General features: G+C 43.1%; 2 protein-coding genes across 2 annotated transcripts; one reads left to right on the top strand and one right to left on the bottom strand.

Annotated features, from left to right (window-relative positions):
- Window positions 1-394: 394 nt before the first annotated feature.
- Window positions 395-15,352, bottom strand: LOC143554845 (beta-glucosidase 44-like). The gene is made up of 10 exons (XM_077044522.1): window positions 15,299-15,352; window positions 3,071-3,146; window positions 2,907-2,978; window positions 2,741-2,828; window positions 2,308-2,560; window positions 2,068-2,183; window positions 1,775-1,992; window positions 1,429-1,460; window positions 1,243-1,345; window positions 395-859 (listed from the first exon to the last, which is right to left on the bottom strand). The coding sequence occupies exons 2-10, from the start codon at window positions 3,129-3,131 to the stop codon at window positions 582-584; spliced, it is 1,221 nt and encodes a 406-aa protein (XP_076900637.1). The 5' UTR covers window positions 3,132-3,146; window positions 15,299-15,352; the 3' UTR covers window positions 395-581.
- Window positions 15,353-17,448: 2,096 nt separating this feature from the next.
- On the top strand, window positions 17,449-19,729 carry LOC143554843 (putative receptor-like protein kinase At5g59700). Its single transcript, XM_077044520.1, has 2 exons — window positions 17,449-17,715; window positions 19,388-19,729. Exons 1-2 carry the CDS (start codon window positions 17,449-17,451, stop codon window positions 19,727-19,729), a joined length of 609 nt encoding a protein of 202 aa, XP_076900635.1.
- Window positions 19,730-25,369: the final 5,640 nt, after the last annotated feature.

Below are 25,369 nucleotides of genomic sequence, written 5' to 3'. Positions count from 1 at the left end.
TCATGCTATCGCCACCTAGGGTTTCCAAATGGAACCGGCAACGGTAGGCGTCCGTACAGTTGAAGACGACGGTCGGTTTGAAGATGGTGGTACCAGAGCTCGAAGACGAAGTGACAGTGGTACCGAAGGTTGAGTGAGATCGGGAGAGAATTGTGTTTGAGAAGTCGTCAAAGTTGGTGTTGGAGTGTGAATTATGGGTGGAGCCATGGAGGAAGACACAAACACGTGTATGATACGTGTAAAATTCTTAGAAACAAAGGACACCAAACACTTGGTACCAATAGAGAAGCAGAGAACATGACTTTATAAAGCATTAGTACAAATACTACAGCATAATGAACAATCTCTAAAGCTTAAGAAAGTTGCAAATTAATATATATATATATATATTAAACACAACTCAAACTAATTCATTTGCATGTAAAAACGTTGGTTGAAATTGTCACATTCATGGCATTTTGTCAGTTACAAAGCAAAGCATGTGAATATGATTTATATATTAACTCAAACATTTGCATTTAACCATTTATTACAACTTATTGATGCATGTTTATTTAGAACTTGTTCTACTTCTCATGTTCTCAGTGCTTATTTCTGCTTAGTATTTTCTTGAACCAGTAAGCAGACATCTTTGGGTACCGCTTTAGCGTTTTAAAGTCAACGTAAACAATGCCAAACCTTGAAGTGTACCCTAATCGCCATTCAAAGTTGTCTAGCAGTGACCAAGCAAAGTAGCCGATAATATTTGCACCATCATCAACCGATTGCTTGAGTGCAGCCAGATAACCCTTGTAGTAATTGATCCTTGTTGTGTCATGTAAACCCTTAGCAAGGGTTATATTACCTGGATCATCCATGCCTATAACATACACAATGAAAACCAAAATTAATTGGATGATGTTTATTTGATAAATGTTATGTGTATTGATAGTTAAACTAAATATAGGGGTCAATGTGTCATTAGTAGAAAGTATGTTTTATGTATTTGTTAAAATAAAAGGGTCTAGTATGTATACATGTAAAGTTAGAAATTGATTTACAGTTATTTGGGTTAGAAGTCACGACGTTTCATTGAAACGTTGTGTCTGTTGGTTGGGAATATAAACCCATCAACACCTGTTGTAACAAACGATCGATTTAGTAATCAGAATGTTTAATTCGTCTTTGTTCTTCAATTCTTCATGTCAGTTTGATATATGATTGCATCTTGATTTACCAACAATGTGATAATTTTGTTCATACCATTTTCAGCCAGAATAACAGTTGGGTTCCCGTAACGTTCTTTAATATACATAATTGCTTTGTATAGACCCCATGGTACGTTGTACAACCAGTATGAATATGCCTGCATTTTCAACCATGTTAGTCATGAAAGTTCTCTTAATAAAATTCATAGACGTCTTTTTCTTTGAAAAATGCTGTGATTACCCTTGGACCGATTGGAACCCCTTTGCGCTCATCTACATAAAAGGTAAAGAACATTTAAGTACATATACTAATTTGAGAGTACTTGTCGCATATTAAAACAGGCTGCTACAGAAATATTAGCTTCAATAATGTACACCAGTGTGCTATCACATCATACATGCCATATGATAGAGGGAAAATGGTAGCATCAGTTAATTCTTTGTCACTAAAAAATCATACAAGACGCATGATTTGTCACTCATACGGCAAGTATAATCATTGGCTCGTATGAAACTCAGTTGTTTGGATATTGTGTCAGTAGTGAGGTTTGTTTAGATGTCCCTAAAGAAAGAAAAAGAGTTCTTACAAGCAAATCCCGCATTCCAGTCCATTTGATAGCCAAGTTCCTTTGGTGGTTTTTGATGTGGATCATACATGTAATAAGTTGTATACTGATTAATCCCAATTAAATCAAAAGACCCCTTCACCATTTTCACCTCTTCTTTTGTGAATTTGGGTAGACGATCCTTGACAATGTTTTGCATGGTTTTTGGGTATTCACCGTAAACAATAGGATGCAAAAACCTACATAGAAAAACTTAGTCATATCATATCATATCCTATGCATGAGTTCCAAACGCCAATCAATGTTTCATTTACCATCCAACATGAAAGTCACGTGCTCTTTGAGCAGCCAAATTGTCGGCTTTCGATCTTGTGAGCGGTTCATACCAAACAAAATCCAACAAAATCCCGATACGTCCCTTCTGTTTTTCCTGTATAACTTAATGCGTTCATACTAGGCTAGCTACCACAAAATATAATTATTTAATGGGAAATTATAAGTTGAAATAATTTAAAATGTTCAGTTAAGTTTGTTGAATGCATCATCTTAATTACTTGATATTTTTGGCGGTATCTTTCAACTGCCGCCGCATGACTTAAGATGAGATTGTGGGCGGCAATGTACGGTTCGGTTGCGGAATTTCCAGCCGTGCAATTCCCGTATGCCTTGGAACACCTTCCTGGGGCGAAAAACCCAGTGTCATAACCGAGGGCGGCCACAACTCTAGGCTCATTAAATGTCATCCAGTTCTTAACTCTATCTCCAAATGCGTTGAAGCAAAAGCCGGCATAATTAGCATAATCTTCCCTGTGTTTTGCACAAATGAACAATACATTCATGGTGAACCGAATAATTAGTAATATTAATTTGAAGAATGTATGTAATGTATATTTGGGTTAATAGTTAATACCATAAAAAAGTAGTAAACTTTCCAGCTTATAATAAAGCTTAAAGCATTTATATTTTTTTAGTATGTAGAGTACTTACACAACTTGATGGTTCAGCCATCCAAGATACTTTTGTTCAAGGGCTAGTGGAAAATCATAATGATTAAGATTGGCGTACGGGGTAATGCCTGTAACAAAAAATCAAATAATTTCATTAAAAAGAACATTGGTTTTCTGATTTTATTCCATTTAAAAAAAAAAAAAACCTTTCTTCAGCATGTAGTCAATTAAACGGTTATAGTAAGCAACTCCTTTTTTATTCACCTTCCCGGTCCCCTCTACACATAATAATTGAATAAAATTCAAACAAACAATAATCACAAGTGCGGCTTTCTTAGGTCAGCTATTGATACGAGGGTTTGATGGTTACTTGGAAATATCCGAGTCCATGAGATCGAGAAGCGATAAGCATCAAAATTGAGGTTTGCCATCAAATCGATATCTTCCTGTACCCCGTACAAACACTTTAGCTATACACGTTTGTAGTACGCAACTAAGAATTAGATTTTTATACTTTACATATTTTTAAAGCCCTATTTAATAGGTGTGTGTTTTCAACAATTTATTCAAACCTTATGTTTTTGTGAGCGAATCTTTTAAAGAAAAATTGGGATGAAAGCAATAAGAAGAAAACAAAATTGCAAGAGAGGCATCTGGGTCCAGTCACCACTGCCCAAGACGATTGTCGTCACATGTTCACGGGGCCTTTCAATTTCAGTTCAACGTTGGACCACTGCTTCATTCCACTATTATTTCATTATAATATTTTCTTCATCTAAATAACATATACATACATATATATATATATATATATATTAAGGGTTTTACAAATATGGGGAGATTTCAAATGAGAACCCCTTTGAGTTTTAAGAACTCGAAAGAACTCAGTGTAACAATTTTTTTTAATGCTGGTTGGTGAAGAGGTAGGTCCCAGCAGAGACCAGTTGGTCCCGCAAGACTCACCTTGAACAGGGTTGTCTGCGCAAAGGCCATCTGCTCCCGCAGGACCCACCATGCTCATAGAATCTTACGCGCAGTACGCAAGCTGTACACGCAGGGAAAGCCTCTCAATGGTGAAGTACCCCGCCTGTTCCCGCAGTTGCGGATACAAGCCATCAGGGAAGGCTACCCGCAGACAGCAAGGCTACACGTACAAGATTAGCTACTTCAGCAGTCACGTGAAGGCATGAGCAAGGCGGGAACAATCCCGCCCAAATGAGCCAGTCTGATTCTGAAAGATCTTTTGTACCATACCTACCAAGGTATGGATAGGACAGACGATCTGACCAGAACAGCCCATGAGCCAATCACAGGGTGACAGCTCACCGACAACAGTGCGAGGAGGAGCACCCTCTAGTACTGTTTGTCACTATTAGCCGCTGCCTACTCACCAACTCTCACTGTGGAGCAGGCGCAGCCTACAGTTGGTGGAATAGTATTACTGTTGGCCGTAACCTATTCACCAACCAGCATGGTCTGCGTACAATCCACAGTCAGTAGGACGTGCATGGTCTACAGTTGGTGGAATAGTGCAGCCGACTTTATTACTGTTGGCTGTAACCTACCCACCAACCAGTATGGCCTGTGCGTAATCCACTGTTGGTTGAACAGGAATACTATTCAGCCGGCTGTACCTTCTAGAAAACCTACCTTCGGCTATAAATACTCCAATATCTTGGAATGGTAAGATCATCTACTATCTCGTATAACTTACTTGATAACTGCTCTAATAGTATTCACATACTTTTATATTCAAAGAGCAATATAGACTGATTCTCACGCCGGAGGGTGGTCACAAGGAGGAACCCCCCCTTCTCAGTGACGAGCTTACGGTGTCTGTTTTGCAGGTTCCCGGAAGTACAACCTACTCTGCTGGACCTAACCTTCGTGGGAAACATTACCTGGCCCCCAGATTACCTGTAATCTGCCCGGGGTTGATTAGTGTTTCTTCATTGGCGCCATCCGGGGTTGATTGTTGATCCAACACGCACCTTACTCAAGCGCTTACTGCAGCGAAACGCAGACATCTTCGCGTGGACACCAGCCGACATGACTGGTGTACCCCGGGGAAAGGCAGAGCATAAGCTCAAATGCGATCCGGCCGTAACGCCGATCGTACAAAAGCGCAGAGTAATGGGGCCCGAGCAAACCAACGCGTGCAGAACCCAAGTCAAGGAACTCCTTGATGCGGGCATCGTGCGCGTTAGCAAATATCAAACATGGGTTGCAAATCCCGTAATGGTACCGAAGAATAATAAACAATGGCGCATGTGCATAGATTTCAAAGATTTGAATAAAGCATGCCCCAAAGATTGTTATCCGTTGCCAGAAATTGATCTCAAGGTGGATTCGGTGGCACCATTTCGCCTTAAATGCTTCTTGGATGCGTATAAGGGGTACCATCAAATCCACATGGCTGTGGATGACCAGGACAAAACCGCCTTTCGGACGCCCGATGGCACATTTTGTTATAAAATGATGCCGTTCGGACTTAAGAACGCGGGGTCCACGTACCAACGACTAATGGACAAAGAGTTTCACGCCCAAATTGGGAGAAACTTGGAAGTCTATATGGATGATTTGGTCATCAAAAGCCCCGAGCCAGAGACGATGTTGAAAGACATTGAGGAAACTTTCAACACGCTCAGAAAGATAAACATGAAGCTCAACCCGAGCAAGTGTTCATTTGGGGTGGAAGAAGGGAAGTTCTTAGGGGTCATTATTACTAAAGATGGCTTCAGAGCGAACCCTGAAAAGGTCGAAGCCATTGTCAAAATGGAATCACCTACCACCATAAAACAGGCTCAAACACTTAATGGACGACTAGTCGCGCTTAACCGCTTTTTGGCAAACCATGCGGATAGGTCGTTCCCTTTTGTGTCAACACTAAGAAATTGTTTAAAGAAAACGCACTTCCGCTGGACACCAGAAGCGGAAGCAGCTTTCCAGGAGATTCGATCACGCCTGATCGAACTCCCAACACTCACAGCACCACAAGCGGGAGAGGAGTTAATCCTATACCTCTCCGCAACAGATAGAGCAACCGGGGCAGTCCTGCTTGTAGAACGAAAAGGCATCCAGATGCCAATCTATTATGTTAGCCGCGTGCTGGCAGACGCGGAAACCCGGTACTCTACCCTGGAAAAACTGGTCTTGGCACTTATACACGCTTCACGCAGGTTGAGACGATATTTCCAGGGTCACCCAATCACTATTCTCACCAACTTCAAACTCTCAAATGTTCTAGGCAAACCCGAGTTATCGGGACGCCTAGCCAAATGGGCAATTGAATTGGGAGAATATGCGATTCAATACAAGCCGAGACCAGCCATTAAAGGCCAGGTCCTGGCTGATTTTATTGCCGAAGTCCCCGCTGCGCGGGAGAAAGAGTGCCAGGAGGAGGTTCAACCCTCCCCAGCACACGAAATCGATGAGGTCTGGCGACTCTATACTGATGGAGCAGCTAGTAACGAGGGTTCAGGCGCAGGGTTAAAATTAACAAACCCAGCAGGCCAGGAATATACTTATGCTATTCGGCTGGATTTCCCAAGTACGAATAACGAAGCTGAATATGAAGCATTCCTGGCCGGATTGAGGATTGCGCGAAAGATGGGTGTCAAAAATTTGGAAGCCCACGTTGATTCCATGCTAGTGGCAAACCAAATAAACGGGACGTACACGGCTGTGAACCACACAATGGCCCTGTACCTTGCCCAAGCCAAAGCCATCATGCGCGATTTTAATGATTGTAAAGTGATACACGTCAAGCGCAGCGAAAACAAATCTGCGGATGCGTTAAGCAAGCTTGCATCACTGGCCTTCACCCACTTGGGAAAGGACATCCGCGTGGAACTCCTCGAAACACCATCAGTCCCGCACAAGGAAATTTGTGTCATCCAAACCGGTACAGAAACATGGATGACCCCAATAATAAAATACCTTGAAGCAGGAACGTTACCAGAATCGAAGTCACAGGCAAGAAAACTACGCTGTAAAGCACTAAATTATCAGCTGGTCAATGACACCCTTTACAGACGTAACTTTCTTGGCCCGTTGTTAAGATGCGTGGACAACCAAGATGCTGACTACCTCCTGAGGGAGGTTCACGAAGGCATCTGTGGAGTACACGCAGGCCCCCGCGCTGTGGTAGCCAAGCTAAACAACGCGGGATACTTCTGGCCGGGGATGCATATGGACGCGTTGGCATACATCAGAAAATGCAGATCTTGCCAGCTTTACGCACCCAACACGCATCGCCCGAAAAATGATCTTGTTCCTGTCACTTCCTCGTGGCCATCTCAGAAGTGGGCCATCGACGTGACAGGCCCATTTCCAACAGCAGCTGGGAATGTTCAGTTCCTAGTGGTAGCCATTGACTACTTCACCAAATGGATAGAAGCGAAACCTTTAGCCCAAACAACCGCAAAGCATATCAAAAAATTTATTTGGGAATTTATTATTTGTCGTTTTGGACTTCCACAGAATTTGGTAAGCGACAATGGCACCAACTTTGCTGACAAGAAGCTGCAGCAGTGGCTGAAAGAACTTCAAATCACCCACACCTTTACCTCAGTGGCACACCCGCAAGGTAACGGTGAGGTGGAAAGAGCAAATAAGAGCATCGTCGAAGGCATAAAGAAAAGACTCTTGGAACATAGATCCGGTTGGGTGGACGAACTTCCACACGTCCTTTGGGCAAACAGAACGCTGAAGAAGACCAGTACGGGAGAAACCCCGTTCAGTCTCACTTATGGCACTGAAGCCATGATCCCAGTCGAAATCGGTTTACCCTCACCAAGGGTCTTAATCCAACCAGAAGACAATGATGCGGAAAGACGGTTAGACCTTATGCTAGCCGAAGAGCGCAGAGACTTAGCCGCCGTGCGTGAAGAAAACTACAAACGACAAATGCAAAAATACTACAACACGCGGGTAAAACTCTGCAACTTCAAGGAAGGAGACTACATACTGCGTAACAACGAGGCTTCGAACCAACAACGCCCAGGAAAGTTGGCCCCGATTTGGGAGGGGCCATACATTATCAAAGAGGTTCTGGGAAAGGGCGCGTACCGGCTCGAAAGGCTCGATGGCACTCCCATCCCTAGAACATGGAATGGAGCTCAATTACGCAAATGTTATATGTAGATCAATTCCAACTTGTAAAGAAAAGGCCTAGAGCCACTTCTAATGGAAATGATTCTCCTTTCATGATGTATTGATAGCTTGTAACCTATGAACTTCCCTTACAGGAAGAAGTAGTTGCGTGTGGAAGGCGGCAATACCCGCATAAACACAACGCCAAAATGTTAAAAAAGTTCTAAGGAAAACCTACACGCAGGTCAGATGTAGGTAAAGTTTAGCCATCCTTGTAAGTGCAAGTGACGGTCTTACCCGCACAATCACATTCAAGGAAGCCAAACTTAACTTACCATCTACCACGTTAAAAGGTTAACTTATGAACACTTAAAAAAGGATAAGAAAAAACCTACACGCAGGTCAGATATAGGTCTAAAGTTAAAGCCATCCTTCTAAGTGCAAGTGACGGTTACACCCGCACAATCACGAAAGAGGGAGCAAAAACTTTAGTCCATTATCAACCACGTTCAAAGGTTTAACTTAATGCCTTAGAAATTTTGAAAAACCTACACGCAGGTTAGATAGAGGGTAAAGGTTAGCCATCCTACCAAGTGCAAGTGACGGTTTTACCCGCACAATCACGAAGGAGGAGGCGAAACTTTAGCCCATCATCAACCACGTTCAAAGGTTCTTATTCTAAACACTTGGGAAATTGCTAATTTAAACTAAGTATGCAAGTCATAAGTTTATAAAGCAAAGAACCCAAGGAAGGAAATAACAATCTTATACGCAAAGAGATTAATATTTCACAATCATTTACAAGAATGGCTGGGTAACTACCCGCCTAAAAGAAATCTATACAAAGCTAAGTCTATCCTACCAGCGGGAAGGGATCTTCAGGATCAGGCTTCAGGGCCACCTCCCGCTTGGGCCAGCACCATCAGAGCGCGGCTGCCCAAGGAAAGCCTTAAGGATGTTTAGCCCATCATCAGCAGCAGCAGCTTCATTCACCTTCTCCACCACTGGATGCGGGAAGGCAGCGTACTGGTTCACAGCTTGGTCATAAGCAGCTTCAGTGTTAACATTGAATAAAGGGAAGTTGGAGGGCGGAAAGCCTCTCTCAGCAAACCCTAGACCAAGCAGGAAGCCAGTCTTCTGCCCATCCTCATGAGAAGCGTTGAGGGCTGCGCTCATCGCATCGTCATAAGAGGTCTCTGAAAGGACCTGACGCACAACCTACAAAAGAATAAAGTTAGAACATTTTCTAATTACGAGCAGAAAGCGTAAAGAAAAAGAGGATACCTGAGGCAACGCTTCTCGAAGCAACCATTGGAGGGTAGCTTGACTTTCTTTACAAGCACGTTCGGCTCCGCTTTTATCAAGGTTGGCAAGTTGAACTTCCTTGGCGGCAGCTTCTTCGACGCTTTTGAGTTTCCTTTCAGTACGGTCAAGCACCCCCCTCTGGTCAAGGATCTCCTGCAGCTTCTTGGCATCTTCCATTGCCAAGGCGTCATGAGCATGCTGAAGAGCCTTTAATTTGCATTTAAGCTGCTCATTCTCTTCGCGAAGTGGCTCAGCAACAGCTTCAGCCTTGGCAGCCCTCTCAGTTGAGTTTCGCGCAGTCTCCTTGGCCAGCCGAAGCTGTTCATTCACAGCTTGGGCAGCCTTGGAGCGGGCCTCGAGTCGCGCCTGGACTTCAACCTCAAGGGCCTTGAATGCCTTCTCCTTCTCGGCTGCGGCAGCGGCCAACTGCCGGTTCTCCTCCCGAAGAGCCCGCGCTTCAGATATATCTTTGGCGCGAGCTGCTTTTAACTTGTCGTTTTCACGACAAAGCAGCTCGACGCGGGGGCTGCGTTCGGGCCTGGAGAACCCGAAGCTCATTGGTTAGCCTACCCTCTTGGTAGCTAGCCATGGCTTCCCCCAACGCACCATGAGGAGCAGCGTGGCGAGCCCAGTCCACGCACTCCACAGGGGTGCGAAGGGTTGTTCCTCGGCGTATGTTCCATCTTGGAACATACACTTCATTGGAATCCGACACTGCAAAAGAAACAAAGGCAGTTAGGAAAAGATGATAAAAATATGTAAAGGAAAAAGAACCCTACGTACCTGTAGGGTCAATAACAGGCCGATAGCCGCCAAACCCATCACCTGAACCTAAAGGAAATCCATCCAACAGGTCAGGCAGACGGGAAGGTGGCATAGATCGGCGGGAAGCCTGGCGCATACCTGAAGGTCCGGCCGTCGGTGCCGGTGGCGCAGGTATAGTGGCAGCCGCTGTGGTAGCCATGGTTGGCGCCACCTCCTCAGCAACAGTAACCGCCGGCTCCGTGAAAGATGCTGTAAAAATTGCACTCACGGCCGGCGGAGACACCTTCTCAGCTGGAACAGCCTCAGGAAGGCTGGAACCAGCGGAAGCAGGCGTAGACGCCTGGGTCGATGCCTCGGGAAGGCTGACCGAGCCTACCGTCATTGGCGGGGGAATACTTGCTCCAACTCCACCCTGGAATGCGTCAACATCCACACCTACATAAGCAAAAGTGTTAGAAAAATTTATTTTAAACAACAAATCTAGACAAGAATTATGGGGGCACTTACGGGGTTTCTTGAGCTTGAACGCACGGACGAGCGGGGGCGAACCCGATGGAGCCGCCTCTTGACACCGGTTAACCGTCGTTGCCGCTGCCTCCTCGGAGGTGACACCTGCAGCCTCCGGAGCGTGGTCTCTTCACCACCGGGCTTCCCCGCCACCTCTGCATTATCTGACTCCGAGTCAGATAGGACTACCGGGTCGGCCGTAGAGGCCACCTTCTCCTTGCCCTTCGCGACGGCAGCCTTTCTCTTCCGCACCAGTGGAGGACCTTCTGCGGATTCCTCAGAAGAAGAAATGTCATGAACTCCAGCAGCAGGCACAGCTTTGAGAGGTTCAGGGTAGAAGATAGGCTTACCTGGCCGTCGGTGGCTCAGGATCTCTTGGCTGGTAGGTAAACCTCCACGAACCGACCCGCAGTCTGCTCGAGGATGGGCAACTCGTTCTCGTCCAGAGCACGAGTACCCATCCGCGCAGGACCATCTTCCTCCCGCGGATTCAGGAGCGACTGAAGATCGTTACCCTCTGAAATCAACAAGAAAGTTAGAAAAAATCGTAGTCAGCAAAAAAGAAACAAGACATACCATAAGGGGTAGAGTTCGAACCATATTCAAGGACGATCGGAACCTTATCCGCATTCGCCGCCTTCCACACCCGGCTCATCCCCAGCATCACCATCGCCGACTCCGGAAAACGGAAAACCGGGGACTGGACCCGGGATATCTTCGAAAACCATTCCGCCTCCTCGTAGTTAAGGGCGGGAAGGTTCGGAAGCGCCTGGCCATTCTTAAACTTCATGGCGATGGGGACGGCGCGAGCGGATATGAAGAAGAACTCTCTTCTCCATGAGCGAAGACTCCGCTCGGTGGTACAAATCTTTAAACCCTTTATACGGGTTGTAAGAGTGTACCACCCCTGGATGCACCTCCAAGTGTAGAAGGTCATCAGACGGTCAACAAAGGGCTCAAGGCCCAGTATCCGGCACACCCACTCAAAGTGCCGGACCTTGGCAATGGCCATGGGGTGCACCTCTGTCAGGTGCACACCGTGCCTCTCCAGGACACGGTACACAAACTTTGTCAACGGAAACCTAAGGTTTCCGTAGACAAAGAATGCAGCATAAACCCCGATCTTGCCACTAGGGGCATCGTACACAGTATGGTGGGGTTCAGGAAACTCAGGCTCGAGAGACTCGAGCATGAACTTCCTGACGATATACTGGTACAGATCGACAGGAAGAGAACACTGGCACTCGCCAGCAGTCTTCTGATCATCAGTATCATGAGAAGACATGGTGGAAAGAAGAAAGTGATTTCGGGAAAATGCTTGCCTGAAAAGGGGAGTATTTGCCGGAAATCACTAAGAAGAAGAAGAAAGGTGAAAGTGTGAATTACAGATAACTCTCTCCCCCTTTATATAGTAATCGCAATTAATGCGGTGAATTTAATGCGGAGGAGAGAGAAATCAAAGGTGCAATGAAACTATGACACGTGGCAAAAAGCAGGCTGGCAACAGCTGTTGAAAGGACGTGTGCCAGTAATTTCGCGGCCACGCGCCTGAAAAATCACGCCCACGCGCCTGAAAAAACGACTGGAATGACCATGTTCTGTCACGTCACCATAACTTCCTGCACGTCCTGACACAGTCAGAAGAAACTGTCGCACGACGTTTCAGAGGTTTGGACTGTTCTTATCTTTTCACCAACTCTTCGAATTTCAAAATTCAAAATTCGAAAATATTAAAAAGTAAGCGGGAAAATATCCCTTACCCCTTGGCAAACAAGTAACCGTAAGACGGCTGCGGGTACAGTGTTAAGGCAAAACCCTTCACATACCCAGCACCCGCAGGGAATTGAAGCCAAGAAAACCTTGGTAAACAAGTAACCGTAAGACGGCTGCGGGTACAGTGTTAAGGCAGAACCCTTCACATACCTAGCACCCGCAGGGAATTGAAGCCAAGTACCCGGCAACCAAGTAACTATAAGACGGGTGCGGGTACAGTGTAAAGGCAAAACCCTTCACATACCTAGCACCCGCAGGGAATTGACGCCAGGAATACCTTGGAAGTAAAGTAACCGTTAAGACGAGCGCAGGTACAGTGTTAAGGCAAAACCCTTCACATACCTAGCGCTCCGCTGGGAATTGAAACCAAGAAGGATCTTCTGGGCAATGCTTGCGGAAACGGAAGTAACATCCCCGCATAGCGGGAACGTCGAGAACTACGTTGTTTGAAGCTCTAAGATGGAATTGGTGGTCTTAACATAATTGATCACTATGTTCAAAACTACCAAAACCTCATGGAAAATACATACAACTGGGACTCAACGCTCCTGACTTGCGAGGAGGTTACAGACCTACCCGCATCATACCCAGAGACCAAGCAGGAAACTCGGGCATTTCTGCAAGTGACAAGGACTTCCCATGGAAAACCTTACAAAACCCTTTTCAAAACCCTTTGCTTAAGTCCAAAAGTTCACCTCACTTTATTAAACACGCATGAGAAGAACATTGGACTGGGGGGGACTTGAAGAGGTAGGTCCCAGCAGAGACCAGTTGGTCCCGCAAGACTCACCTTGAACAGGGTTGTCTGCGCAAAGGCCATCTGCTCCCGCAGGACCCACCATGCTCATAGAATCTTACGCGCAGTACGCAAGCTGTACACGCAGGGAAAGCCTCTCAATGGTGAAGTACCCCGCCTGTTCCCGCAGTTGCGGATACAAGCCATCAGGGAAGGCTACCCGCAGACAGCAAGGCTACACGTACAAGATTAGCTACTTCAGCAGTCACGTGAAGGCATGAGCAAGGCGGGAACAATCCCGCCCAAATGAGCCAGTCTGATTCTGAAAGATCTTTTGTACCATACCTACCAAGGTATGGATAGGACAGACGATCTGACCAGAACAGCCCATGAGCCAATCACAGGGGTGACAGCTCACCGACAACAGTGCGAGGAGGAGCACCCTCTAGTACTGTTTGTCACTATTAGCGCTGCCTACTCACCAACTCTCACTGTGGAGCAGGCGCAGCCTACAGTTGGTGGAATAGTATTACTGTTGGCCGTAACCTATTCACCAACCAGCATGGTCTGCGTACAATCCACAGTCAGTAGGACGTGCATGGTCTACAGTTGGTGGAATAGTGCAGCCGACTTTATTACTGTTGGCTGTAACCTACCCACCAACCAGTATGGCCTGTGCGTAATCCACTGTTGGTTGAACAGGAATACTATTCAGCCGGCTGTACCTTCTAGAAAAACCTACCTTCGGCTATAAATACTCCAATATCTTGGAATGGTAAGATCATCTACTATCTCGTATAACTTACTTGATAACTGCTCTAATAGTATTCACATACTTTTATATTCAAGAGCAATATAGACTGATTCTCACGCCGGAGGGTGGTCACAAGGAGGAACCCCCCCTTCTCAGTGACGAGCTTACGGTGTCTGTTTTGCAGGTTCCCGGGAAGTACAACCTACTCTGCTGGACCTAACCTTCGTGGGAAACATTACCTGGCCCCCAGATTACCTGTAATCTGCCCGGGGTTGATTAGTGTTTCTTCAGACACTGCTTCATTCCACTATTATTTCATTATAATATTTCTTCATCTAAATAACATATACATACATATATATATATATATATATATTAAGGGTTTTACAAATATGGGGAGATTTCAAATGAGAACCCCTTTGAGTTTTAAGAACTCGAAAGAACTCAGTGTAACAATTTTTTTTTTCGAATTTTTTTACACATGCGTAATATATGTAAGTTACATACACGTAAAAAAATTACATAATTTTTTACGCACCGAGTCGACTTTTTACACATGTGTAACGGACGTAAAAGTTAGTGTAACCACTTACATATTTATTCTCTCTCCTACTTTAACTTCTTTGTCAGATTTAATCTCAACCACATATTCCAATCCATTTAATTAAATGTGTGACATAGAATTGAGTTCTTTAAGTTCTTAAAACTCAACATGGTTCTCAAAATATCTCTCCCCTTACAAATATTTAAACCCATTACAACCTTAAACATGGGCACAATAATCATTCTTGCATTAAATTTTACGTGTGTTTCGTGTTTCTCCAAAGTAGTTACAACGATTTTTAAACGGTCATAACTTTTTCGTACGTTAATAATTTAAAAAAAAAAGTGTACCATAGAAACGAAAATTTTATTCTCTTTAATTTGACTATAGTATTGTCATGGATTTTTTTTTTCAGTTAATAAAAAAACATTTTACGTATAGGTGTTTGCAGTCTGGTTTTGATGACTTGAAATTAAACTGTGAGCTAAGCCGTTAGTAATGGTTTTTAGTCGTCGAAAACAGATTCCGGTCCGTTAAAAATCGAATGGTTAGGTTTAGATTTCGTTTGTGGTTCGATTTAAATTGAGTTTAAAATAAGAATTATTTATCCACATATACAAATAAACGGTTTCAAGGTTTCAAACTTAATAATGAGCACCCATAAATCTATTATGTGATTACAAATGTCTATGATTCCCGCTGCATCACGCAGACACCCTCATAGTATGTGTGTGTGTGTGTGTGTGTGTGTGTGTGTGTGTGGTTAGGATAAAATAAAAACACATTTGTGTTGAGAAAATTCTAGAAACTCTTTTCAAACACATGTTTTAAATTAAATTTTGAATCTTGTGGCCCACAACTAAAGTTAACAAAAATGTAAAAGTAAATTTAACTTTTCTCTCCAGAAAAATTTTTAAAAGTTAAAAAAATGTAAAAAAATCACGAAACATATTTTTTTATTTTTTGATATTTTGTATTAAATGTAACAACATATTACATATGTAAACAAAAAAACAAAAATAATGTTAGATAGGGCTTTCACGGGTTTTCTCAACTCAAATTGAGTTTTCATTATATACATACCCTATATATATTTACGTAATGTAATAACCAAACTCACCTTGTAGCGATGATATTGATCCACGGTAACTTCCCCCGTGGCATTGTTCGGCTCAAGTCCTGCACATATTTTGTTACACTCTGGTATTACCATTTTATATGTAAATCATGAAACAAACATTTATGTAAATGGAAACATTGCATAAAAGCTCAAAATTCAAACGAGCAGTCAAGCATAACTCGGGTTATGATTGGAGTTTTGGAGCCCATTACCAATGGGTGGAATTGTTTTTAGCGGCGAAGCTTGGGCTAACTAATAGGGGTGGCCAAAATTCACGAACTCAAATATTTTCAGGTCAGTGATTCAGTTCAAGTCCGATCAAAAACCTAAAAGTTTTCGGGTTCGCGATTCAATTCAGGTCTGATAAATAACAAAAAAAGATAGCTTTTTAAATTACCGTTCTAACACATTCAAAAGATCGTTCCATCACATAAAAAAACATAACCTTTCATTTATTCAAAGGACCATTATAACATATAAAAAAACTAGATAACTTTTTAACAAACAAAGACCTAAAATATTTATGATGATAGGTTTTATTAAAGAAAATAATAATAATAATAATAATAATAATAATAATAATCTAATCTAACTATACCATTAAAGTAACACAAGTTGTCCACATGACATTTACTACTCCACATAGAATGCCAAGTAGATGCCATTTCACTATTTCCTATTATATTATGGCCCATGACCCGTAAGGCTTTATAAAATTTTAAAAAATAAATTATTGTGTGATACAGGTTTAGAACCAAGATCTCATGTTTTAAACCAATTGTGCTTACCAGCTCCACTAAATTGGTAATTGTGTTTGATTTCTTGATTTAACATATATAAATGTGATTTCTCTTTAAATATAAAACAAAAATTATTTTTAATTGCTAACATTTTCATAATTCACAATATCACATTGTCTTCTCATATATCTTTAACTCAACCATTTAAAATTGTTCATCGTTTTTCTTTTTATTTTAGAATATAATATATTTTTATTTATTTTCTTTTACAGTAAAACCTTAGTCATTATAAATTTAGTTTTTAAATATGTGACAAAATTTGTTATAAATGTCCTTTTATACACACAATATTTAATATAAGAATATCGGTATGAATGTTTTATTTTAAATAAACAAACATCAAGATTTGATTTTCAACTTAAAATTATAGTACATAATATATCAAAAACTTAATAGAAAAAGTTATAAATAAAAATTATTATATGTAACAACTGAATTTACGTATTACAAATAATAATTTTTTATTTTTATTATATTTTTCGCCCGTATGAAACACAGACTCTAACCTATTAATAATAAAACGAAGGGGTTTTATACAAAAAGAATCATGGGTGACCAATAAGCTGGATTCCATTGTTGTCTTTAGTTTTTCTAGAAAATATTAACCCGCTTATCCATGTCAGATATTTAATTTGCAGGTAAACAACTTGGAGAATTGGAAGATTCATCTCGCTGATATTAAATTAGCAACTAATAATTTTTCAGACACATACAAAATTGCATCTTGTGATGGTTGTACTTTGTACAAAGCAGAGCTTGACCATTTTGGTAAAGGTAATCCTTTATCTGTTAAAAGGTGTGTGGTTATAAAACAGTACCCTTCAAGAAATGAGCACTACGGAGAAAAAGAGTTTATTAGAGAAATTGAAATGCTTAGCACTATTAAGCATCCCAACATAGTCACTCTGCATGGATTTTGTGTTGAAGTTACGAGATGATCCTTGTCATTGACAATGTTTCTAATGGAAACCTTGGCGATTGTTTTGGAAAGGTCAACGGCATGCGTGCTTTTAATTGGAAAAACGTTTAAAAATCTCCATTGATGTTGCACACGCATTAAAGTACCTACACTTTGAGATGGAAAACCAAAAGACCATAATAAACCGTGATATATGTAGCTACAACATTGTGTTGGACGAGAGCTGGGGGGGGGGGGGGCAAAGATTCTTTATTTTGGTGACTCTGTATTCCTACCTCCAAATCAGGACGACAAAGCTCTCTATCTTGACGGCATGTGCAGATCTTCCTATGTAGATCCGGAATATGAGAAGACTCGTAAGTTGAAAAGAGAATCAGATGTTTATAGTTTTGGAGTAGTTTTGTTTGAAATTCTATGTGGGAGGCTAGCCAATGACCCATATTGCGTTAAAGAGAGTGGTCAATGGGCTAGCCCCTATGGCAAGACAAAGCTATATCATGGGAAGACTAGAGGATATAATAGATCCTATAATAAAGGAAGAAGTTGGTGAAAACAAATTTGTTCTGAACATGGGACCCAACAAAGATTCCTTGCACACATTTATTGAAATTGCATATATGTGTTTGGCAGAAACTCAAGACCAACACCCAACAATGAAAGTCGTTGTCGATGAACTTCAGAAAGCATTGACCTTTCAAGTAAGTCATTGTTCTAACTAAATATTATTGATCCCAAGAAGTAATCAGTGTGTTGAGTCGGTAGATTAAAGCTGTTAGGTTTACATTGCTAAAAATCATTTCCATTTTCTCAGTTCACTTTCTTTTAGGGATATTGGTTTTAATACTCTCAACTTTCTCTCATTGGTAGATAATATTCTCAACTTTCACTTTGTCTCCGATCACTCCCACTTTTACCATATTTGTTTTTATCACTCTCCTGTTAACTTAAGGCTGACGCTGTTAGTGGAGACGGGCTCGGCGTGGCTTTATTTATAATATTTTCTTAGTTAACTCAGCTAATGTGTCTTCCTTACATAGAAATTCTTTCTTTTTTTTTATCAAACATCAATTAATATACTTGTATCAAAGTCTAAAACATCCTACCATTAACAACTGCATATATTCTAATGGCATCAAACAGTTGTAATAGACTTGATGGGTGTGTTTTGGTTTTCGGTTTAGGAGTTAGGATTGGTGGTGAACAGTGGGATTATGTGGGTGGTTGGCGACGGTGGAAGTGTAAGCAACGACGGTGGTTGAATCGGTGGCGAGGGAAAGTGAACGGTGGTTGAGAGTTGTGTTTGGGATGACAAGGTGTGATGAAGGCCATGGCGGCTGGCGGCGGCGATTAAGATGAACACGGACAAGGGTCGATGTGGTAGCTGTTGGATGGCGACGTCGGAACTGTGAGGGTTTAATCAATCGGTGGCAGAGCAGGGGTCTCCCGTGTTATAGGGTGTTTGTGTTGATGAAGATGACGGCGACGACAGTTAAAGATGAGAGATGATGGCTCAAATTGTTTGATGTAGTATATTAATTGATGTTTGATAAAAAAAAAGAAGTATTTCCATGTAAGCAAGACACATCAGCTGAGTTAACTAAGAAAATAGTATAAAGAAAGTCACGTCAGTGTCTACACTAACGGCGTTAGCCTTAAGTTAACGGGGGAGTGAAAAACAAATATGGTGAAAGTTGGGAGTGGTAGGATACAAAGTGAAAGTTGAGAGTGTTATTCACCAACGGAAGAAAGTTGGGAGTATTAAAAACCAATATCCCTTTGTTTTATTGTTTTGTATTTAAACTTTTGACTCTGAATTTAGGACTTTGCTGAACTACTGACATGAAAGTGTGAAGAAAGAATATGGCCAAAGTTCAATAAAAACTTTTGAAAACTTAGCATATTGCTTTAACGGATAAAGCACATTTATCAAGTTGTTGATTGTTTGAAGTCTATATATGATACCAAATGTTCAATTTTATCATCGTTTTATAGTTTTCAAAAATTTTAGAACTTTTTATTACCAATTCAGTTTTTTTCACTGCTTACAGTTTCTGCACCAATTACCATTACCATTACCATTTCAGTTTTCATCACCGTTTATTGTTCACCAATTTGTAGTCTTTCATTACTATTTACTAATATGTATTTTATCAATTTATAGTTTTCTATTAGCATTCACCAATCTGTAGATATGTTTTTCAACACAATTTTAATCATCACAATTTTTATTTTAACAACTTATTGTTATCAATATCAGTATTTTATTTGTTGTCATGTTTGATAGGAAAACAAGAAGGACAACCCCAGAATTTCACTCGAGGAAATAAAAGTGGCCACAAAAAACTTCAGTCGTGACAATTGCATTGGCAGAGGAGGATTTGGAGTGTTTTTAAAGGAGAACTTCAAGACGGTAATGAGCATAAAACCATTGTTGCAAAGCGTTTGGATACACGTCATGGTCAAGGGGAACGACAATTCTTGACCGAGCTCCAAATTCTTTTGGAGTATAAGCACAAGAATCTCATTGGTCTTGTAGGCTATTGTGATGAAAAAGATGAAAAAGTTATAGTTTTTGAGTATGCATCAAGAGGAAGTCTTGATAGGCATTTGAAAGAAGCTTCTCTTACATGGGTGGAACGACTTAATATATGTATTGATGTTGCAAGTACATTGGATTTCCTTCATGGAGGAGTTGGAAAACAAGCAAGGTGATACATAGGAACATCAAAACTTCGAACATTCTATTAAACCATCATTGGAAAGCAAAACTCGCTGATTTTGGGCTTTCCTTTATAAGCTCAATAACTCAGAAAACAGATTATGCGTCGATCATGCATGTGGCACTCGGGATACCTGGATCCAGTTTATGAAAATTAAGATACCTAACAATAGAATCTGATATTTATTCATTTGATGTGGTTTTATTTGAGTTCTTGTGTGGGAGATCGACGTTTGAAATCCAAAGACATGAAGGCCGCTATCTACCATATTTCATTACACTACTAGAAAGAATGTCTTTCGTGACATGCGCACAATGACACGCATAGATTTATGACGCGCAATTGTGCAAGTCATTTAAAATGAAGTCATAATTTTTGAAAATTAGAGGATCTATGACACTCGTTTTTGTGTGTCATTAAACAGGTGTCGTAAATAAAAAAAAAAAGGTAGTACGTGTCACACATGCGAGTCATCTTTCTCTCAAAATAAAAAAAAATATCATCCCAAAAATATGATGGGATATATATGACCTGATTATTAAAACACACGATCTCTCTCTCAAAACTTAACAAGACCCAGACCTTCTTCTCTCGAAACCCCAAACCATTAAACTACCACCGGCCGTCACCACCACAAACGCCATCACCACCAATATTCCGACACCACCACAGGCCATGTGATGAACACAATCATCATCATCATCTAGGTAATTAAGTAACTGAGTCATAATATTATTAAGGTAAAAATTAGGTTTACATTTCATCTATCCAGCCTCTAATTTATATGTTGATTCGATTATCCTGATTAATTGTTAATAGTTTTTAGTAAATTGTTGACTAGTTTATACAGATCTGAAGATCCTTCTGAAGTATAGCTTAATTTAGAATTTATATCGATTTTTAATATTTTGCTATGATAGTAAGTTGTATAGATAGGATCGTGTGTTTGTAGTTTCCGTGGATTTACCTTCAATGTAACTTACCGTTGTAGGTTTTACTTTTATTGAAAGATAAAGCCCTGTTATTGAAGAAACACTAGATGACCCCGGCAGATTAAGGATAATCTTAGGGTTAAGTAGATGTTTCCCACGAGGGTTAGGTCCGGCAAAGATGATTATTCTTCTTGACACCGTGAGCTCGTCACTGAGAAGGGGGGGGGGGGGTTCCTCCTTGTGACCACCCTCCGGCGTGAGAATCAGACTAGATTGCTCTGAATATAAGTGTATATTGAGAGAAATAGCTAGAGAGAAGATAAGATAAGATGATGATACCTTTCCAAGGTGTTGGAGTATTTATAGCCGAAGGTAGGTTTTCCAAGCAGGTACGGCATCTGTATAATATTCCTTTTCCACCAACTACGGGCTATGTACGTGCCACGATGGGAGTTGGTGGGTAGGCAGCGGCTGATAGTGACATGGCCGGCTGTATACTATTCCTTTTTCCACCAACTACGGGCTATGTACGTGCCACGATGGGAGTTGGTGGGTAGGCAGCGGCTGATAGTGACATTTTGTACTAGAGCGTGCTCCTCCTCGTACTATTGTCGGTGAGCTGTCACCCTGTGATTGGTTCATGGGCTGCTTTGGTCAGATCTTGTCTATTTTGTCCATACCTTGGCAGGTATAGTACAAAAGATCTTCCAGAAGCGTACGGACTGGCTCTTTTGGGCGGGAATATTCCCGCCTTGCTCATTCCTTCTTCAGGTGACATTGCTGAAGTATGAGTTAGTGCCTTATGGGTGTAGCCTTCCGTTAGTGCGGGTAGCCTTCCTTCTTGGCTTGTACCCATAGCTGCGGGAACAGGCAGGGTACTGTACCAAGGGAGGCTTTCCTGCGGGAACAGCTGGCTTACTGCGTATAAGGTCTTCATCTCTCTGAGCATGGTGGGTCCTGCGGGACCAGTTAGTCTTTGCGCAGACGTACCTCTTCAAGGTGTGTCTTGCGGGTCCAACTGGGCTTTGCGGGGACCTACCTCTTCAAGTCCCCCAGTCCATTGTTCTCTCATGAATTGTTAATGAGTGAGGTGAACTTTTGGACTTTAAACAAGGGGTTTTAAAGAGGTTTTTGTTTTTTAAGGTTTTCCGTGAGGATTCTTCCCGCGGTATTCCTAATGTCACTTGCAGAAATTCCCGACTTTTCTGCTGATCTTTGGTTATGATGCGGGTAGGTGTTTAACCTCTTCGCAAGTCGGGAGCGTTGCATTTCACTTGTATAGACTTCACGAGGTTTTGGTAGTTTTGGACATAGTGATCAGTTATGTTAAACTACCAATTCCACCTTGAAGTTTCAAACAATCTAGTTCTCAACATTCCCGCCATGCGGAGGTGTTATTTCCCTTTCCGCAAGCATTGCCCATAAGATCCTTCTTGGTTCAATTCCCTGCAAGTGCTAAGTATGTGAAGGGTTTTCGCCTTGACACTGTACTCGCGCTTGTCTTTTGGTTTTTTGCTTCCCAAGGTAAGGGGGTATATTCCCTCTTATTCTTGAATCTTTTTGAATCTTTTTGAAATTTGAAGAGTTGGTGAAATGATAAGAACAGTCCAAACGGTTGAAGTGACGTTGGCGTCTCCTGACGGTTTCTTCTGACAGTTTCAGGACATGCAAGAAGTTATGGCGACGTGACAGTATATGGTCATTCCAGACGCTTTTTCAGGCGCGTGGCGCGAGTTTTCGGGCGCGTGGGCGCGAATTTTACGGCACGCGTCCTGTCGACGGCTGTTGCCAGCTTGCGCTTTCCACGTGTCGTCGTTTCATTGCACCTGCGCTTCTCTCTCTCCGCATTAAATTCATCGCATTTATTGCGATGAGTATATAAAGGGGGAAGAGGGTGCATCTCAACTCACACCTTCACCTCCTTCTTCTTCTTCTAAGCGATTTCCGGCGAATACTCTAACTTTTCTGTCGAGCATTCTCCTGAAATCGTTCTCCTTCAAACCCAAAACATGTCTTCCATTCATGATCCTGAGATTACTGCTGAAGAGTCCGACGTATACCCTGAGAACCCGATGTCCGCCTCTGACAAGGACGACAAGAGTACTGCTGGCGAGTGCTAGTGTGCTTTTTCTGTCGATCTATACAACTATATCGTCAAGAAATTCATGCTCGATCCTTACGAGCCTGAGTTTCCGGAGCCTTACCAGACGGTGTATGATGCCCCCAAGGGCAAGATAGGGGTTTATGCCTCATTCTTCATGTATGGGAATCTCAGATTCCCATTAACGAAGTTTGTATACCTGGTTTGGAGAAACACGGTGTACACTTGACGGAGGTACACCCAATGGCGATCGCTAAGGTCCGCCATTTTGAATGGGTGTGCCACATTCTGGGCATCGAGCCCCGTGTCGACCGCCTGATGACCTTCTCCTCCTGTAGGTGCATCCAAGGCTGGTATACCTTGGTCACTCAGATCAAGGGTTTGAAGATTTGCGCTACCGAGCGCAGTCTTCGGTCTTGGAAACGGGAGTTCTTCTACATCTCTGCCCGTGTCGTCCCCATTGCGATGACATTCAAGAACGGGAGAGCACTCCCCAACCTTCACGCCTCCAACTACTAGGAGACGGAATGGTTTACCAAGATCTCCCAGATCCAGACTCCGGTTTACCGCTTTGCGGAGTCTGGGATGGTGATGCTCGGGATGAGCCGGGTATGGAAGGATGCCGGTTCTGGGACGCCGCAAGTACCTATCCTCCTTGAATACGGTTTGAATTCTACTCCCTACGGTATGCTCCGTCTTGTTTGCTGATTTAGGGTTTTTCTTCTAACTGTTTCTTTTTATTTTAAGAGGGGAACAACTTGCAATCGCTTCTGCAACCTCGGGAGACTGGTGGTCCCGCTCGACTGGGTACTTGTGATCTCGACGAGAACGAGTTGCCCATTTTGGAGCAAACGGCGGACAGATTCGTGGAGGTCTATCCGCTGGGCCACGAGATTTTGAGCGCCGCGCGGCCAGGTAAGGGATTCTTTAATCCTCGCCCTCTGCATGCTCAGACTTCTGCTGGAGTTCCTCTAATTTTGTCATCTTCTGACGAGGAATCCGCAGATGGGCCTTTCTTCATGAGGAAGAAGAAAGCTGCCGCCGTGAAGGGCAAGGCGAAGGTTACATCCGCCGTCGACCTAGGAAATCAGTCTGACTCCGAGACTGAAATCGAGGAGGCGGCGGGGAACCCTGGTGGTGGTGAGACAATTGTCTCGGAGGTTGAGACAGCTGTCACCTCCGAGCAACCAAGTTCTACGACGGTGACTGGAGTGAAGAGGCCAGTTCCATCGGGTTTATCCCCGCCCGTCAGAACCTTCAAGATTAAGAAAACCCGTAAGTATACTTTTTATTTATCTTTCCCGCATTTCTTTCCGCCATTGTTTTTAATATTGTTATCTTCATGCAGGCGTGGATGCAACCGCATTCCAAAGTGGTGCGGGAAGGAGCAGTTCTAGACCCACGACGGTAGGTTTGGTCAACCTACCCGAGGCGATGACCCAGGCAGCTGCACCTGTTTGCAGTGTTGGTTCAGTTGCTCATCCCGTTGAGGCAACTGTTCCAATTGTGACGTCATCTCCGCCGGCTGTCAGTGCCATCTTCACCGCATCCTTTACTGAGCCGGCGGTGATTTTTTCTGCGGGCTCTTCCGCAGCGGCGGCTACGGTTGTGAGTTCACCTCCAGTGAGTTCACCTCCGATGGTCTCTACCGCGGCGGCTTCAACCATGCCTCCTCCGGCACCGGCGACTACCTCGTCCATGGCCGGTTCATCAGGTATGTTCAGGGTTGGGGCTTCTAGCCAATCTTTGCCTCCTTCCCATCTCCCTGACCTCTTGGATGGATATCCCTTAGGTTCGGGTGATGGGTTTGGCGGCTACCGGCCTGTTGTCGACCCTACAGGTGCGTGGGGTTATTTTTGCCTATTGTCTTTTTTTTTATCATTTTTTCCTAACTGTTTTTTGTTTTTGCAGTTTCAGATTCCAATGAGGTGTATGTTCCACGGTGGAACATACGTCAGGGAACAACCCTTCGAACGGCTGTGGACTGCGTCGAATGTGCGCGCCACGCCGCCCCAAGCGGTGCGTTGGGGGAGGCAATGGCTAGCTACCAGGAGGGTAGGCTAACCAATGAGCTTCGAATTCTCCTTGCTCGAATGCAGCCGCGCGTCGAGCTGCTTTGTCGTGAAAACGACAAGTTAAAGACGACGCGTAGCCTGGAAGTGGCTCAGGCGCGTGCATCGCGGGAGGAGAACAAAAGGCTTGCCACGATTGCTGCGGAGAAGGAGAAGGCCTTCATGGACCTTGAGGTCGAGGTCCAGGCTAGGCATGAGGCCCGTTCCAAGGCTACCCAAGCTGTTAACGAACAGCTTAGGTTGGCCAAGGAAACTGCGCGGAACGCGACTGAGAGGGCCACCAAAGCTGAAGCCATTGCTGAGCCTCTGCGCGCCAAGAATGAGGAGCTTAAAGCTAAACTAGAGAGGCTTCAGCAGGCTCATGGTGCTTTGGCCTTAGAAGATGCCAAGAAACTCCAAGAGCTCCTAGACCAGAAGGGTATGCTTGACAGCACTGAGCGTAAGCTGAAGGGCGTTGAAGAGGCTGCTGCTAAGGATGTGTTGCTTGCCAACCTTAACAAAAATGAAGCCGAACGCGCCCGTGATCA

This window comes from Bidens hawaiensis, unplaced genomic scaffold, assembly GCF_021521415.1.
Source record: "Bidens hawaiensis isolate Kalapana, Puna unplaced genomic scaffold, B.hawaiensis_p1.1 tig00017857_1, whole genome shotgun sequence".
Taxonomy (NCBI): domain Eukaryota; kingdom Viridiplantae; phylum Streptophyta; class Magnoliopsida; order Asterales; family Asteraceae; genus Bidens; species Bidens hawaiensis.
The sequence above is the reverse complement of the archived record's forward strand: the minus strand, read 5'-3'. Positions and strand labels throughout refer to the sequence as shown.